This window comes from Nicotiana sylvestris, chromosome 2 (genome assembly GCF_000393655.2).
Source record: "Nicotiana sylvestris chromosome 2, ASM39365v2, whole genome shotgun sequence".
NCBI lineage: Eukaryota > Viridiplantae > Streptophyta > Magnoliopsida > Solanales > Solanaceae > Nicotiana > Nicotiana sylvestris.
The window spans coordinates 93,631,151-93,647,803 of record NC_091058.1 but is presented as its reverse complement, the minus strand read 5'-3'; the positions used below and the strand labels follow the sequence as shown (position 1 = coordinate 93,647,803).

Below are 16,653 nucleotides of genomic sequence, written 5' to 3'. Positions count from 1 at the left end.
ATATTTTTAACGATAGACAAGTAGTGGGGGATTTGATATATCCACCCACAAACAATTCGTCTGTAACCCCTAACGGGTAGTTTAGTTTGCTTATTATAAAATGCATCCAGTTTAATAAAAAAAATAGCAATGTATTAAATGTATATTACCAAAGAAGAAGTATATATGAAATAATGCACAATAACGTTACTTAAAACTATCCAAGTGCTGGCTAATTAGAATCTTTATATATAATATTTGGTAGGATGGAAATATTTTTTCAATAATTATTTTGTATTTTCTTTTGTTTGGTTACACTAAATAGTTAAAAATATTTATTTTATTAATTTTTGGAACAAAAAATAATTATTTTAAAAGAAAATGTTTTTTGAAATTAGTGAAAAGTAACTTTCCTATTAATCCAAGTGAAGTCATTTTCTGGGTTAAAAAATATTGGGTGTGCGAATAAAGTCTCACATTGATAGCTGAAAAGATTGAGAGCCTACATATAATGTGTGAATGCCTCTTAATGGTGTGAGGCCTTTTGAAAAAAATCATGCAGACTTGAGCCAAAGCGAACAATATCACACTATGTTAAGAGTATCATTGGGTCATTTTAGCTCAACAACTGGTATTAGAGCCCAGATTCAACGGGACGAGTATGATGATGACAGAGCGATGGAATGAACAACCGTTTGGACCCGTGATAGGGTGTGCGGACTAAATCTCACATTGGTAGGCGGTAGATGAAAAGATTGGGAGCCTACATGTAAGGTGGATGTTCGGACTAAATATCACATTGGTAGGCGGTAGCTAAAAAGACTAGGAGTCTGGACTGGGAGCCTACGTGTAAGGTGTAGAGATCTCTTACTAATGTGAAATATTTTGGGAATGTGGACTTGGCCCAAAACGTACAATATCACACCATATTAGGATTTTTACATACCTATACACTATTGGAAACTTTATTACCCTCCTTACTCAAGTTTTAATTTAATTACAGCCTATATACAAATTTACCAATTATATACACGTTAGGAATTAAATGAGTATCCTTTTACATTAGGAATCAATTATTTCCCATCCTTATTTTCTCTCTCATGTGCTCTCTCTCTCCCGCTCTCCCTCCCTCCCCCTCTCTCTCTCTACGTCTCTCTCTATCTCTCAATCCCTAATTTCAGTAATGTAGAGCAAAGGAAAAGAGAGCAACAATTCCACCATTGACAACCATTAAAAAGCTTTGAAGTTTTGAATTTAAATTTGGGTTTTCAAAAAATATTATTTGTTTGAATTGGATGTTGTTGCAAACAATTGAGAATTCTCTCTACGTCTCTCTCTATCTCTCAATCCCTAATTTCAGTAATGTAAAGCAAAGGAAAAGAGAACAACAATTCTACCATTGACAGCCATTAAAAAGCTTTGAAGCTTTGAATTCGAATTTGGGTTTTCAAAAATTATTATTTGTTTGGATTGAGTGTTGTTGCAAACAATTAGGAATATTGTTTGGAGTTTATATCTCAATCTTGAGGGTGTTTTGGTGAAGATTAGACTTGATTTTGATTGAATTTCAGATTGAAACTCGAAGAAGAAGAAGATATGATATACATTATACTTACGAAATTGTAGTAAAGTTGTAGTAAAATTATAGGTAAATTGTATTTTGTTGTAGTAAAGTTGTAGTAAATATGTATAAAATTGTATTTAAGTGGTATGATATTGTAGTTGTATATAACTGGGGTAGAAATAATGTGTGAAAGTTGTAGATAAGTTGTATAATTATAATTAGTTGTATGAAAAAGGTTCACATTGATATTAGGAAAATAAATTTGAGTTAAACTAAAATATTGTTTGAAAAAGAAAAAAATAAACTGAAAGCACGATTAGTAATTTCCAGCTGCATGCTTCCGTCGAACTTCTAGTACGTACGTGCAAAGCATAAAACTGTTGCTCCTCATCTTAAAATTTCTAGTCAACTGAAAGTCACTTTTATTGGTTTTAGACCAAAAGCAAATATAAAGTAATTCACTTTTCGAAAACAAAATATTTCAAAGGATACAAAATCACAGATTCTTATTATGAAATTAAGACGCAATTATTTACGTATTATTATTTGATAAAAAATCAACTTTTATTAATCGAAAAGAATGGGGCGGGGAGTACTCCTTCTATTCCACTTATTTGTTTGATATAACTTTCTAATATTAATTTGTAACAAGAAAACAATTTTGAATAGTTTATTGAGTAGACACATCTGTTCCTGGATCCCAAGGGTTCAAAGCAGCACCAATATTGACAGGCAAACACCTGATCAAAGCAGCAAGAGCAAGGATGAAAGTGAATGGGAAAACTGAACAGATGTTGCAGCTACACTAATACAGTGAGAGCATTTGATTCAAACTTGTACACGAAACTTCTTTATTTTGACCCTTACGGGATTCCCCAAGTATGACACAGTTAGTGCAAACTGGCTATATTTTTATCCAGGAACTACTACTCGTTTTCAAGAACCAATAAACCTACGTAGCAATAAAACTTAAGTTCCTAACTTAATCGTATAGAAGTCTACTCAAATTAAAAACAAATTTCTCTGGAATTAGAGAGGAAAAAAGGAAAAAGAGTGTAACTAAATCCCTTGATTGAAGACACTAATAATGGATTGAGAGCCTTTTAAGGTGGAATGTATATATATTGTAAACAAAACTTGTTTAGGTCGGATAATTAACTAAACATAGATATTTAGGATAATAAAGTTATAGATATGTTATGATGGTGCCATTTTAGCCCAACAAAAATAGAGGCGCTAGACAACCCACCTCGCTTTCTGCCGGCTTCTCCAATCAGTCAACACAAAGCAGGATGATCCATGGAGTTTATTTCATGGAATTGACTGCGCAGTCATGCCTTTATCTTTGTCTGTCAAAGTACTCATCTCCACATGCGACATGCCTTCTTTTGTTTTTTTATTAGGTCATGGACATGCCTTTATCATTGTCTGCATAAAAACCTTATTATATTAAAAAAAACTGTTTTCTTTCTCGTCATTTGTAGGCGTTTGTTTGAAAAAAATTCTTGCGTTTTTGTTAGAGTTCTTTTTGCCAAAAAGTTTTAAAAATAAAGTATTTTTCACTTACCATCAAACATTAAAAAATAAGTAAGTCAATCACGTATTTAATGATGGTAAAAGAACATGTATGTTACGAGTTTCGCCTTTGAAAATGGTTTCTTGCATGTCATACTAGTAGTCAATTGGGAATCAAACAAAAGACAAATGGGGTTTGCTAGTAGAGCTAAAATTGTATAGCAAATCAATAAATAATGACAAAAAAGATAACCCTAGAGAAAACATTTATAATATGTAATTCTCCAAAGTAAGCAAGAATCTTTCTGTGCTACGACAATATCATATACTCACAGCTAGCTAAAGCGTGTATTTCTAATTGTGCATACTATTATATATAAGGGGCATCGTCTGTGCAAGTGACAACAAGTAGAACTATGGCAGATGAGTTACCACAGAGCTGGAAAGAAAAGAAATGGCAGATAAATTGGGATGCTGTATCTCAAGAACTGAAGAAGACGAGTCGCATTATGGCTCCAATGGTTGCAGTCACAGTATTTCAGTACCTCTTGCAATTTGTATCAATCGTTATGGTGGGACATCTTGGACAGTTAGCCCTGTCTAGTGTTGCCATTGCCACTTCTCTAACTAATGTCACTGGTTTCAGCTTACTTGTAAGTCCTCTCTACATCTTACACTTCTTTATGCATGTTTGTTTAGTGTTGAGTGTTGAGAGAATGAGTTATTGTCGCGTTATATGATTTTGGACAATACTCACCTCATGAGCTCTTCCAAGGCGAATTAATCCTGAATATGTTCAACTTTTACGATTCTTACTACTGAATCTATCGCACTTTTGATATTATAGGTTGAAAATTAGTATTTGATGAAATTTCGTAACCACATATATATCTATACTTTGTTATAAGAATACTAGGTTCAATTGAATCCAATGAGCTCCATCGTCCCCTAGCTATCTTTGGGATTGAGTCTATCTTATTAACATGGTATCACAGCAAAATCTACCCGGCTATTCCTGTTCTTTTTTTCACAATGTTGGTCATATTATGTCGTCCACATTCTAGATGTTTCGGCCTAGGCGTTGAGGTGTTATATTCTCACATCGGTTGAAGAAATGGACTATTTGTCTGTTTGTGGTCTTGGACAATGCTCACCACATAAGTTAGTTTTTCGAACTGAGTTAGTCCCAAGGTCTATTTTTCTCGAAGTTTCATGCATGAAATCATATTAATTGACTGAGGTTTGTGAATATGAAACAGTCAGGGCTGGTTGGTGGTTTGGAGACACTATGTGGACAAGCTTATGGAGCTCAGCAATATCACAAGCTCAGTACATATACCTACACTGCTATAATTTCTCTGTTTCTTGTATGCATACCAATATGTGTTTTGTGGTTCTTCATGGACAAATTGCTTATATTGATCGGACAAGATCACTCAATCTCAGTGGAAGCGCAGAAGTATTCAATGTGGGTAATCCCTGCTTTATTTGGTGGTGCAATTTCTAAACCACTAGTTAGATACATGCAGACACAGAGCTTGATTCTTCCTATGCTTCTATCTTCCTTTGCTGTTCTATGCTTCCACTTGCCCATAAGCTGGGCTTTCATATTTAAGTTGAAGCTAGGAAACATAGGAGCTGCTATAGCCTTCAGCGTATCCTCTTGGTTGTATGTGCTATTTCTTGCATTTTATGTCAAATATTCAAGCTCCTGTGAGAAGACTCGAGCGCCTTTCTCAATGGATGCATTCCTTGGTATCGGACAATTCTTCCGTTTGGCTGTCCCTTCTGCTGTGATGGTTTGGTGAATATTCCTCTTCTTGAACGAATCCCTCATGCCTGATGATCTATTGGATGCAGTTATTTATTTATGTATTTTCATTTCAATGACTCTTATTTTCCAATTTGACTGGCAACACTCTTATTGTAGCCTAAAATGGTGGTCACTTGAGGTGCTTACTTTACTCTCAGGCCTTTTACCAAATCCAACACTTGAGACATCAGTGATGTCAATATGGTACCATACTCTAATCCACAACCAATTCACATTGGTCATGAATTCGGGAAAATTTTCAATAGAAATGCGTCTAATATCTCTTTTTTTCACACTCTTGCAGCTTAACAATTTCCACATTACACTTCACTATACCATATGGCTTCGGAGCTGCTGCAAGGTTTGACTCAATAACTATCGACTATGTTCATCAGTGAAAACTCATACAAAATCTTACTCCATTGCTTGTTGTCTTAATTTTAAAGTACTCGTATTTCAAATGAATTGGGAGCTGGGAATCCACAAAAGGCTCGATTGGCAGTTCAGTTAGTAATGTTTCTTGCAGTCATAGAGACAGTAGTATTAAGCACAAGTCTATTCGGAAGCAGGCGTGTATTGGGAAAAGCCTTCAGCAATGACAAGCAAGTGTTGGATTATATAGCTGAAATGACTCCTTTTCTATGTCTGTCCATTATCACAGATAGCTTGCAAGCAGTCATCTCTGGTATGTTTCCAAGCATCCATCTTTTGATGTGTCATATTTACTAGCAAATTAAAGCGCCAACGTGGCGGGTAAAATTCAGTGACCATACGTAATATTAACCCTGATATATCCTGAAAAAAGTTTGTACTGCACTTCGACTTAGATTTTTTTGTTGAAAGAAATACAGGTATAGCAAGAGGAAGCGGGTGGCAGCATATTGGGGCATATATAAATCTAGGGGCATTTTATTTGGTAGCTATTCCCTTAGCAGTGGTGTTGGGATTTGTTCTACATTTGAAAGCAAAGGGTCTTTGGATTGGAATAGTGGCTGGTTCTACTGTACAAACCATCATTCTATCTATTGTTACAAGTTTCACAGACTGGAAAAAGCAGGTTCATTTTTTTTTTACCTTTTTTTAAAGTCTTTTCACAATTTTCTCGTGTCGTTTTTCTGTATTCCAGTACAGTAATTGAAAATTTGGGAATGGACTTTGCAGGCAAAGAAGGCAAGAGAAAGGATACACGACGGAAGATCTTAGGAAGACTAAAAAAAGGCAGCTTGCACAATGTATTCCGCGTTCACGCAGGATTCGAGGAAGGGCGCACATCAAGGGGTGTAATGTTATCTTAATGCAAACATTAATAGCTGATCCCACGGCTCGAACCCGCTTAGGAAAACTAGCGAAAAAGAAACAAATGCCTTTTTATAACATATTTCCTGGATTAGGATGAGGTCATTTCATTTGCAATGGCCATTTTTACGCTATTCAAGTCTTTACACCAAGTGTTGAACTAGAATTGAGAACTTTTTAAGTGTTCTAAATCATATGGTTGAATCTCATATCCCTGATACTATATGAATGGGGGCCCTCAAAAATGGTTTCTCTTTACTCTTTTTTTTTTCTTCAAATTTTTATCATGCAAACGAATATTAAAGCTTAATTTGCCTCAAAACACGCATTAAATAATCTGACATAACAATTCACATATTATTCCACGCGAATAAATTGAGGGGACTAATTCAAAGAAGAAATAAGGAAAAAAAAGCCATAAAGGGCCACATTGGCTTGAAGTTAATATTCACTTAGTTGACAACAAGTTTAGGTTCTATTTTATGCTATTGTCTATAAATTAAATTCTGATTAGCTGCAAATCCGATACTTTATATTATCCCAAATTCAGAAAGTTATCAAAGGTGAACTTGCAAAAGGGATAAAATGAGAGCCTTTGGATCTGTTTTCAAGTTTGACTACTTAGTGTAGGCAGAATTTTTGAAAGAAAGAAGCATTTGTTCTAAAAATACTTAATAAGTTCATTATTTATAGTAAAACTTCAATTTGGTTCCTAATTAGGTCCCAAATTCGGATTTAGTCCTGAACTTGTTGTGTTAATTCCAATCGCATCCGGATGTTTAGGTATAAGATATAGACTTGTAATTGGTTGATTTTCATCCAGATTGCTTTCAAAAGATAATAAGATAAAAGGCCTATTGTTAGAATAATACCACTTAAAAAGGCAAATATGAAATTACCAAGAAAAACAGGAACTGTTCAAGGTTCCAATGAGTGAATTGGGTGGGAACACAATTCCATGTCTTAAGGAGGTGAATTACAAATTGATAACTTGCCCAAAGGAAGTAAAGAAAGTTTTCTTCATATATTTTTTTGATATAAAATTTGGATTATATGATGATCTTTGTAAGAAGAAATGAAGAATGTAATATATATCATATTCCATAAATATAAAATTAGATAATCCATCTTTAGTGTCCGAACGCAAAAACGGGTGCAACAGCTAACAAAGACATTAAAAAACCTTGGACAAGACAAGCCAACAAGGACATAAAAAAAACCTTGAAAAAGGACACGTTGGGGGTAGCAATATACAAAATATCGTTAAATAATTCTTATACCTAGCCAAGTGGTTAGGATCCTTATAATTTAATGGTAAAAACAACATATAGTTGCCTTTGAAAAAGATGGTTTCTGGCAGGTCATACTAGTATTCATTAGTCAATTGGGAGCCTTAAAATAGTCCGGATCGAACAAAAGACAAATGGAAATTTGCTAATACAGCTAAAACTGTATAGCAGATAACATAAATAATGGCAAAAATGGTTACACCGAGAAAATATTTTTAACAAGTATCCGACAAAGTAAGCAAGCATCTTTCTGTCACGTGTTAGGAAACAACATAGAATTAGTACTAATTGTGCATTGGTTCTTCGTCTTTTGGAAGTGGCAACTGGCAACAAGTAGAACTATCATGGTAGAGGAGTTGCCACAGAGCTTGAAAGAAAAGAAATGGCAGATAAATTGGGATGCTGTGTCTCAAGAACTGAAGAAGACGAGTCGTTTTATGGCTCCAATGGTAGCGGTCACAGTTTTTCAGTACTTGTTGCAAGTTGTATCAGTCATGATGGTGGGACATCTTGGAGAGTTAGCTCTGTCTAGTGTTGCCATCGCCACTTCTCTAACTAATGTCACTGGTTTCAGCCTGCTTGTAAGTGCTCTCTACATATTAATGGTCCATATGCATTAGTGTCTCATGTGCGGGGAATGTCTTGTGTTTGTATATACTGACCTCACGAACTAACTTTTGCGCTTTAGTTAGAATCAATATTCATTTTTTTATCAGAGACAAATTCATTCCGATTCTTAGTTTACCCATTGTCAGTCCCTCATACTATGTTGTTTACGCTCCAAATGTCCAGGCCTGGACGAGAGGGAGGGGAGAGGTGTTAAAATCCCGAAGAAATGGACTATCGTCTCCTTATATGGTTTTGTACAAGCATCATGGACTAATTTTTGGGTTGAGTTGGTCCAAGCAGACGCGGACCTATGTATAACATTGAGGGGTCACCGGATCCCGTAAACTTTGATCCAAATCTTGTATATATATATATATATATATATGTATACCTTGAAAATGGTTAATTTAAATAAGTTGACACCTTGAACACTAAAAGCCTTTCGAGGGCACTGACTGAGTAGAATACTGGTGCCCTCATTGCGTTAAAATCCTGGGTCCGCCTCTGGGTCCAAAGTCTTTTTTTTTTTTTTTTAATATATAAATGTTCGTCCATAAAACTAGTATTGATTTACTGAGGTTTGTGAACTTGGAACAGACGGGGCTGGTTGGTGGTATGGAGACACTATGTGGACAAGCTTATGGAGCTCAGCAATATCACAAACTCAGTACATATACCTACACTGCTATAATTTCTCTGTTTCTAGTATGCATACCAATCTGTGTGTTGTGGTGTTTCATGGACAAATTGCTTATATTGACGGGACAAGATCATTCAATCTCAGTGGAAGCGCGCAAGTATTCATTATGGGTAATCCCTGCTATTTTTGGTGGTGCAATTTCTAAACCACTAACTAGATACTTGCAGGCACAGAGTTTGATTTTTCCCATGCTTTTATCTTCCTTTGCTGTTCTATGCCTTCACTTGCCCATAAGCTGGGCTTTCATATTTAAGTTGGAGCTAGGAAACATTGGAGCTGCTATAGCCTTCAGTATATCCTCTTGGTTGTATGTCCTATTTCTTGCATCTTATGTCAAACTTTCAAGCTCCTGTGAGAAAACTCGAGCGCCTTTCTCCATGGAAGCCTTCCTTGGTATTAGACAATTCTTCCGTTTGGCTATCCCTTCTGCTGTGATGGTCTGGTAAATATTCGTCTTCCTGAATGAATGATCAATTGGATGAAGTATTTGTTTATTTATTTGTATGTTGTTATCTCAGTGACTCTTATTTTTCATTATGGTTCAACTTATTGTAGCCTAAAATGGTGGTCATTTGAGGTGCTTGCTTTGGTATCAGGCCTTTTACCAAATCCAAAGCTCGAGACATCAGTGATGTCAATATGGTACCGTATTATAATTCACAATTCCTATTCCTTTGGGAGAATTATTTTAATAGAAATGGTTCTAATATATCATTTTGTTCACACACAGCATAACAATTTCTCAATTACACTTCAGTATACCATATGGCTTTGGAGCTGCTGCAAGGTTTGACTCTATAAGTTTCAAACATGTCCATCAGTAGCAAAAAGTACTCATACAAAATAATCTTACTCCAGTTGTCTTGATATTATTTTGTAGTACTCGTGTTTCAAATGAACTGGGAGCTGGGAATCCTCAAAAGGCTCGGATGGCAGTTCAGGTAATAATGTTTCTTACCGTCATAGAGACACTAGTGTTCAACACAAGTCTGTTCGGGAGCAGACATGTATTGGGAAAAGCATTCAGCAATGAGAAGCAAGTCGTGGACTATATAGCAGCAATGACGCCTTTTCTATGCCTGTCCATTGTCACAGACAGCTTACAAATAGTCATCACTGGTTAGTTCCATAACATCTCCGCCGTTAATTTATCTAACAGTACTGAACTTTACCTACTATAACAGTAAAGTCATAAAGTTTTTTTTTTTTTTTTTGTAACATTGAATAATGAATATACTCAGAAAATACGAACGACCGGAATGTTAGACACATCACTCTCCACATCAGCAGCTTTGCCACTGTCAATTCCATATCAAAAAGTAAACAAAAAATGAAAATCTGATGTGTAAAATTTTATTTCATTTTTAGTGGTAAGTCGCATGATATTATATTTTCCAAAAAAAGATTTTTCACTTGGACTAAGATTATTTTTTCTAACGAAAAACAGGTATAGCAAGGGGAAGTGGGTGGCAGCATATTGGGGCATATATAAATCTAGTGGTATTTTATGTGATAGCAATCCCTTTAGCAGTGGTGTTGGGATTTGTTGTACATTTGAAAGCAAAGGGGCTTTGGATTGGAATAGTGGTTGGTTGTGCTATACAATCGATCGTTCTATCTATTGTTACAGGTTTCACAGACTGGGAAAAACAGGTACATTGTTTTTACTTTTCTGAAAGTCTTTTCATAATTTCCTCGATCGGTTTTTTTTCTTATAAATTTGGGGAATGGACTATGCAGGCAAAGAAGGCAAGAGAAAGGGTACACGAAGGAAGATCTTAGGAAGACAAGAGATTAACGAATTATGCCTTTGTATAACATGCATAATGGGATCATTTCCTTTGCAATGGCTACTTTTACGCGCTATTCAAGTCTTTACGCTAATTATTGTACATCTGAATTGAAAGTGTTTGTAAGAGAATCTGTTGCATCCACCAGCTCTTTCAAGAATTTTTAGAGAGAGATCTGGTGTTCTTTGAATTTCGAACACTTCGATGGGTATTTTTAATTTTTTTTTTACACGTGCCACTTCGTGAGTGATGCGTGTGTATGAGTTAAAGGCGTTCGAATTTAGGGGTATAGTATGTTAAATTCTTTAAAGAATGTGCAATGTGCATATGGTGTTCTCTGCCTTTTTCTTTTTGTGGTACACTAATATGAGAGTACTTACATTGACGTAAGGGTGAAGCTTCCCCATGGATCTCATGTTTCATATCTTGGATCAACTCTAGAACTTAAAATGTTTTATTTTTTAATAAAAATTATCGGATGAAAAACACTGTACGAAATCACATAAAATATAGAAGTCAGCTTGAATTTGCACATATGATCAGTTTAAGGACAGCTCATGAGATTGAAGTGCAGTTGTGTATAGAAGTAAGTGTGAATCGAAGCTTCTGCTCACGTATGTCAAGTTCCATTCAACCATAGTACTTGATCAAAACAATGATAGAATAAAGAACTAGATCTATACGTGATCCATCCGGCGTAGTCTCTTAAAAATTGCCAGAAGTCAACTAGAATTTGCATATATGGAATTAAAAACTGTTCTGTGATAAAGACGAGAAGCTTATAAAATTCCACGAAAATTAAAGATCCTAAATATAGGCTGATCAAGAATATTGTTCAACCAAAAAATAGAATTTCAGTCACAGCTAGAATTTAGAAGAACACGGGTTACTAATAATCAAAAGAATATGCAAAGGAAAGTAATTTGAAGTAATCAGAATGTAATCAAGAGAAAAACAAGTGAATCAAAGTATATTCCGATGATATCCCTTGTCCCTACAATTGATCAGATACCTCCCTTTTATAGGTATCTTAAAGATATGCGTTTTCCCCAAATCATAATGAGGCTATTATGAATAATTAAAGACGTTGAATGCTACGTTACATAATCATTATAATCAATACAAATTCCTTAACGTATCCAGTATTTAATGCCCGTCAAATTCTGTATCTGCGCTCTTTACTATGGTCAGATCCATTCCTTTTGATTCTTGGATATAAATGACTTAAACAGGTACGGCCACCCGTGCCTCTTCCTTTGTCCTTGCTCGTTTCTATTGCTGCTCGTGCCTCTTAATTAATTGTAATTCTTTGACTATTTGACCAGTCCACGTGTCTCGACGCGTATCCTTATATAAATGTAATTTTTCCCAATACAAATATCTTTCCTGAGGTCTCCCCTGTCATTCTATCTCTCAAATTTCCTCAAGCTTATAGCTATCATATCATTGTAACATTTAAGGATTGGTTTTAACCGTTAAAGAAGGTGTTGCTCGAGGAAATGGAAAGGGCTCTGCTGCCATTGAATAATGAGATCAGCAAAAAAGCGGTGTTTAAAGACGAGGTGAAAGAAGTGAGTCGCATGGCAATTCCAATGATAGTGGTGCATGTGTGTCAATTCCTGTTGCGCTATGCACCAATGGTTATGTTGGGTCACTTAAGTGAACTCTCCTTCTCAAGTGCCTCCATCGCCACATCTTACTGCAACTTTACTGGATTTGCCATCCTTGTAAGCTCCTAACTAATTTCTGTTCTCAACATTCTTTAATTTGTAGTAGTACCTTAATTTTAAATTGTTGGGTGTGCGAACAAAGTCGCATATCGGTACCTGAAAAGATTGGGATCCTACAAATAAGGTGCAAACATCTCTTAATGGTGTGGGACATTTTGGGGAAAATTATGCGGGCTTGGCCCAAAGCGGACTATATCACACCGTATTAGGAGTATATTTGGGCTAGTTCAGCCCAACACAAGCATTGATGAACAGTTTAAGAAGGATTATTAGTATGATTAATCCGCACAGAGAAATATGCATGCTCTCAGATTTCTGGTTTTAGACTTACATTTTTGTTTTGATATTATAAGCTAATAGTAATTCTTTATCCCACCTACTAAGCAAGTACTCCATCCATCTAAAAAAAAAATTGCCAAGAAATAAGTTCAAATGTCAAACGGGGATTTGGCCAAAGTCAACTGGCCTAAGCTTCTAGATCTTTACATGATAAACTATATATAAAAAAAACTAACAACGGTTAGTTGGAATAATTATGCTTTTCTAAATTGTGCATAAGCTTTTCACAAGTTAGACTACGAAAATTCACAATAAGAGACAAGAATGTTCAAGCACTAACATGTAAAATTTGTCTCACCTCAGGTGACTTAAGAGCTAATACAAAAAACTGACTATAGTAAGTGTGGGTTTATATTCTGAAAAATTAAATGATGTATGTAATGTTCTAGCTACAACCAGATAAATTACAATAATAATGTAAAAAAATGTGCATAAACTTATCTGTTCTGATTTTAGACTTGCCTCTATTTCCAAAATGTGAATGTATTTTATCACTGTTTATCTCGAGATTGCTTGAGGTACTTAAGTCATTTGAATCTGAATTTGGTGTACAGTTTGGACTGGCAACTGGGTCGATAACTTTATGTGGACAGGCCTATGGAGCAAGGCAATATCAGAAAGTTGGCACTATTACTTGTGCTGCCATTATATTTCTATTATTCGCGTGTCTGCCAGTTTCTCTTCTATGGATCTTCACTGGCAAATTGCTTCTATGGATTGGACAAGACCCATTAATCTCTGTTGAAGCTGGTAAGTACTCGATTTATCTCATCCCAACTCTTGTTCCTTATGCTATTCTTCAGTCACTTGTTTGCTACTTTCAGACTCAAATTAAAGTTTGATCATTCCAATGGTATGGAGCTCATTAGCATCTCTATGCTTTAATGTACCACTCAGTTGGGATTTAATATTCAAATATGAGTTAGGGGCCAGTGGTGCAGCTATGGCGATTGGTTCATCATATTGGTTGAACGTGATTTTACTTGTGATTTACTTAAAGTATTCGTCAACTTGTCAAAAGACGCGTCTTTTTTTCTCAAAGGATGTTTTCCTTGTTATGCCGGAGTTCTTCCAATTTGTTATTCCTTCTGCTGCAATGGTTTGGTAATTTAACTATCAGATTTCGTAGTCTGGACTCTGGAAAACTTATGTCTTCCTTTTGTGTTGTTTATGACATCTTATTTATTTAAGGCTTTATTTACTTTCCTTTGTAGTTTGAAATGGTGGGCAACAGAACTAATTGCCTTACAACTACTTCATACCATGTTCCTTCAGTGCTGCTGCAAGGTTTTCTCTTCCAACATACTTCCTAACAATGACTTTTTTGGTTTGGCGATTAGTACGATATGGCATTCTTAAATTAACGCATTACCATTTTGTATGTAGCACTCGGATTTCAAATGAGTTGGGAGCTGGGAATCCAAAAGCAGTTAGAATTTCTATTTGTGTAGTCTTCGCTCTAGCAACTGTAGAGTTCCTTCTGGCAAGTGCGATTATTTTTTTCTTGCGTAAAGTATGGGGATATGCTTTCACAAATGAACAAGAAGTGGTGAATCTTACCGAAGAACTAACTCCTATTCTCTGCCTCTCCATCATCCTGGATAGCATAATAACATTATTAGCCGGAGTTGCAAGAGGAAGTGGTTGGCAACATATAGTGGCCTATGTGAATTTAGGAGCATATTACCTGATTGGAATTCCTGCCTCTTTGTTAATGGGATTTGTTTTGAATTGGAAAGAGAAGGGCCTCTGGAGTGGACTAATCATGGGGTCTATAGCACAAGCTATTCTGCTTTCTGTTGTCACTTATCTCACAAATTGGGCAAAACAGGTAATAATTCGTTTAGTTGTTCTGAGTTCATGTTAGCAACGGTACAATTGATTTGCAAATCTTATTCTCATTCTCACCTTTCCTGAGAAAAGAATTCCTATGAGATTCTCAAATCAAATGATTAATACAGTTGATTTGGAAATGTTCTTCTATTCCACATTTTCCGAGTAAAGAAAAAAAAACTGGTTCTATAAGTAGATATGCTTTTCACGATTTTAAGATTGCTTACTTTTGGTATTACGGGCCAAGGAAGAAAGAGATAGGTTATTTTGATGGGAAAGTTCCTCCGGATTCAACTGACATGAGGACAAATGAGATTATACACGCGAACAATCGGAGTTTTGGCTCTGATACCAACATGTATGTTTGATGGCCAGCTTAATTGGTCAAATATACATATGAGATTATAGGTTGTAAAGCTAATCAGTAGCTCAAAACCGTGTAAATCAATATGTTATATAGAAAAGGAAAGATGGTCGACCAAAGGCATATATGTCATTTTATAAGAACTCCATTGTTTGTATTTTTTAAATAATGCCCCTCCTTGCATTTCTTAATATGTAATGTCTGATACACGTAGACCCCACATTCCCCTAGTCACAACTCTCCTTTTTGCATTAAGTAGTGTGAACTTTTTTGCTTAAATACATTGTGTCAATATTGATTAGATTATTTTTGCCGGAAGTACTGTGAACCTTTTTCCTCATTTGGTAAAATTATTACTTTTGTTTTAGTCAAATAAAAGTTTCCATAGAAAAAGTAAAATTGATTTTTTAAATAATAGGGCAACAAAAAGAAGTAACGATAAATATTTACAAGATTTTCATATTTTCCCATACTATTTTAAAGTAGTTTAAAAATGAAAATTAAGTGGTTTCATCTATCCACACTATTTGAAAGCGATTTCAAACTAAGATATTTTATATTCAAAAATAATTTTAAAAAGTATAGTTTGTTAAACCTCAAAAGTTAATTTAAGTAATGAGATTTGTTTTTACTGTACTAGGAGGCTATCTCTTATATACTTAATTGATGTAAAAATATAATCTATATAGGTTGAACTCCATTCTTCCATGATAAGTTTTCAACTATCAATAAATTATTTTAAATATTACCTGTTATAATTTTTATATTGTTTCATTATGAAAATTAACATATGATAATTCTATAAAAATAAAAATATTTCTCTCATCTCCTTAAATTGAGAAAAAAATTAAAATCCGTATAATGTATATAGACTTCTATCAAATGTTTATTATTTTATCTCAAGTGTGCTACCATGGATTAAGTACTTAAAAGCTAAAATTTCGTAGTGCCAATAATACAAGCATCAAAATGAAAATTAAGCTATAAACAAACTTTTGAGACGTTGATGAAAAAGAATAAATTGCATAGAATATAGTGAGAAGAAAAAGTTCAAGAAAACTAAAGAAGATTATAAAGCTACGACATGCATCCAATTAGCCGATGCTATTTTATAATTGGATGCATGTCGTTATAATCTTCTTTAGTTTTCTTGAACTTTTTCTTCTCACTATGTTCTATGCAATTTATTCTTTTTCATCAACGTCTCAAAAATTTGTTTATAGCTTAATTTTCATTTTGATGCTTGTATTATTGGCACTACGAAACTTTAGCTTTTAAGTAATTAATCAAGTGTGAGTTATCTTTTAACGTTTTAATGTCTCAGATATTTCTTGCTCTAATTATTTTATAAATTATTATCATATATAGAAAAGTACATTGACTAATAAAATTATTTTTGATGATATTAGTATAGTTCTAAAGTATTTTAAAATTTTGAAAATCATTGAAAATGTTATCTTCAGGGAATTCTTTATAACAATCGAATTATTTGGGATGCAGAAGTGGAGGAAATTTGTTTTATCTACTATTTCGTTAATATGGCAATTAAAAAGAGTGTTGTTTCTTGAAGATAAAGCTGATCAATAGTGACACTTGGAAACAAAATGGAGCATTCGTGAAATAACGATAGACAATTCAGCCCATCAAGGAAAATACTATGATGGATTTTGTTTCTATTTGATGAACGATGCTGACGGAAATTTAAAGTCCACCAAACTGTATAGAGAACCTGGTTCTTTATCAGTTCTCACAGAATACACACAATAAGAGATAAGTAAATAACACAGTAGAGTAATACGTGAAAAACTCTCAACTCACGGGATTAAAAAATC

General features: G+C 34.6%; 3 protein-coding genes across 4 annotated transcripts; all 3 read left to right on the top strand.

Annotated features, from left to right (window-relative positions):
* Positions 1-3,474: 3,474 nt before the first annotated feature.
* Positions 3,475-6,298, top strand: LOC104226461 (protein DETOXIFICATION 12-like). Its single transcript, XM_009778474.2, has 7 exons — positions 3,475-3,711; positions 4,318-4,862; positions 4,989-5,075; positions 5,176-5,232; positions 5,318-5,556; positions 5,723-5,928; positions 6,033-6,298. The coding sequence occupies exons 1-7, from the start codon at positions 3,475-3,477 to the stop codon at positions 6,072-6,074; spliced, it is 1,413 nt and encodes a 470-aa protein (XP_009776776.1). The 3' UTR covers positions 6,075-6,298.
* Positions 6,299-7,698: 1,400 nt separating this feature from the next.
* Positions 7,699-10,754, top strand: LOC104226460 (protein DETOXIFICATION 3-like). The gene is made up of 7 exons (XM_009778472.2): positions 7,699-8,037; positions 8,663-9,207; positions 9,321-9,407; positions 9,496-9,552; positions 9,646-9,884; positions 10,213-10,418; positions 10,506-10,754. Exons 1-7 carry the CDS (start codon positions 7,801-7,803, stop codon positions 10,545-10,547), a joined length of 1,413 nt encoding a protein of 470 aa, XP_009776774.1. The 5' UTR covers positions 7,699-7,800; the 3' UTR covers positions 10,548-10,754.
* Positions 10,755-11,558: 804 nt separating this feature from the next.
* LOC104226464 (protein DETOXIFICATION 14-like) lies at positions 11,559-15,026 on the top strand. Of its 2 annotated transcripts, XR_011405056.1 has the most exons (4): positions 11,559-12,282; positions 13,179-13,374; positions 13,839-13,911; positions 14,011-15,026. XR_011405056.1 is itself a non-coding variant. In XM_070167450.1 (3 exons), exons 1-3 carry the CDS (start codon positions 12,055-12,057, stop codon positions 13,841-13,843), a joined length of 429 nt encoding a protein of 142 aa, XP_070023551.1. In that variant the 5' UTR covers positions 11,559-12,054; the 3' UTR covers positions 13,844-15,026. The 2 variants fall into 2 exon arrangements, 1 of the variants encoding a protein (XP_070023551.1); XM_070167450.1 differs by having other exon boundaries at positions 13,839-15,026.
* Positions 15,027-16,653: the final 1,627 nt, after the last annotated feature.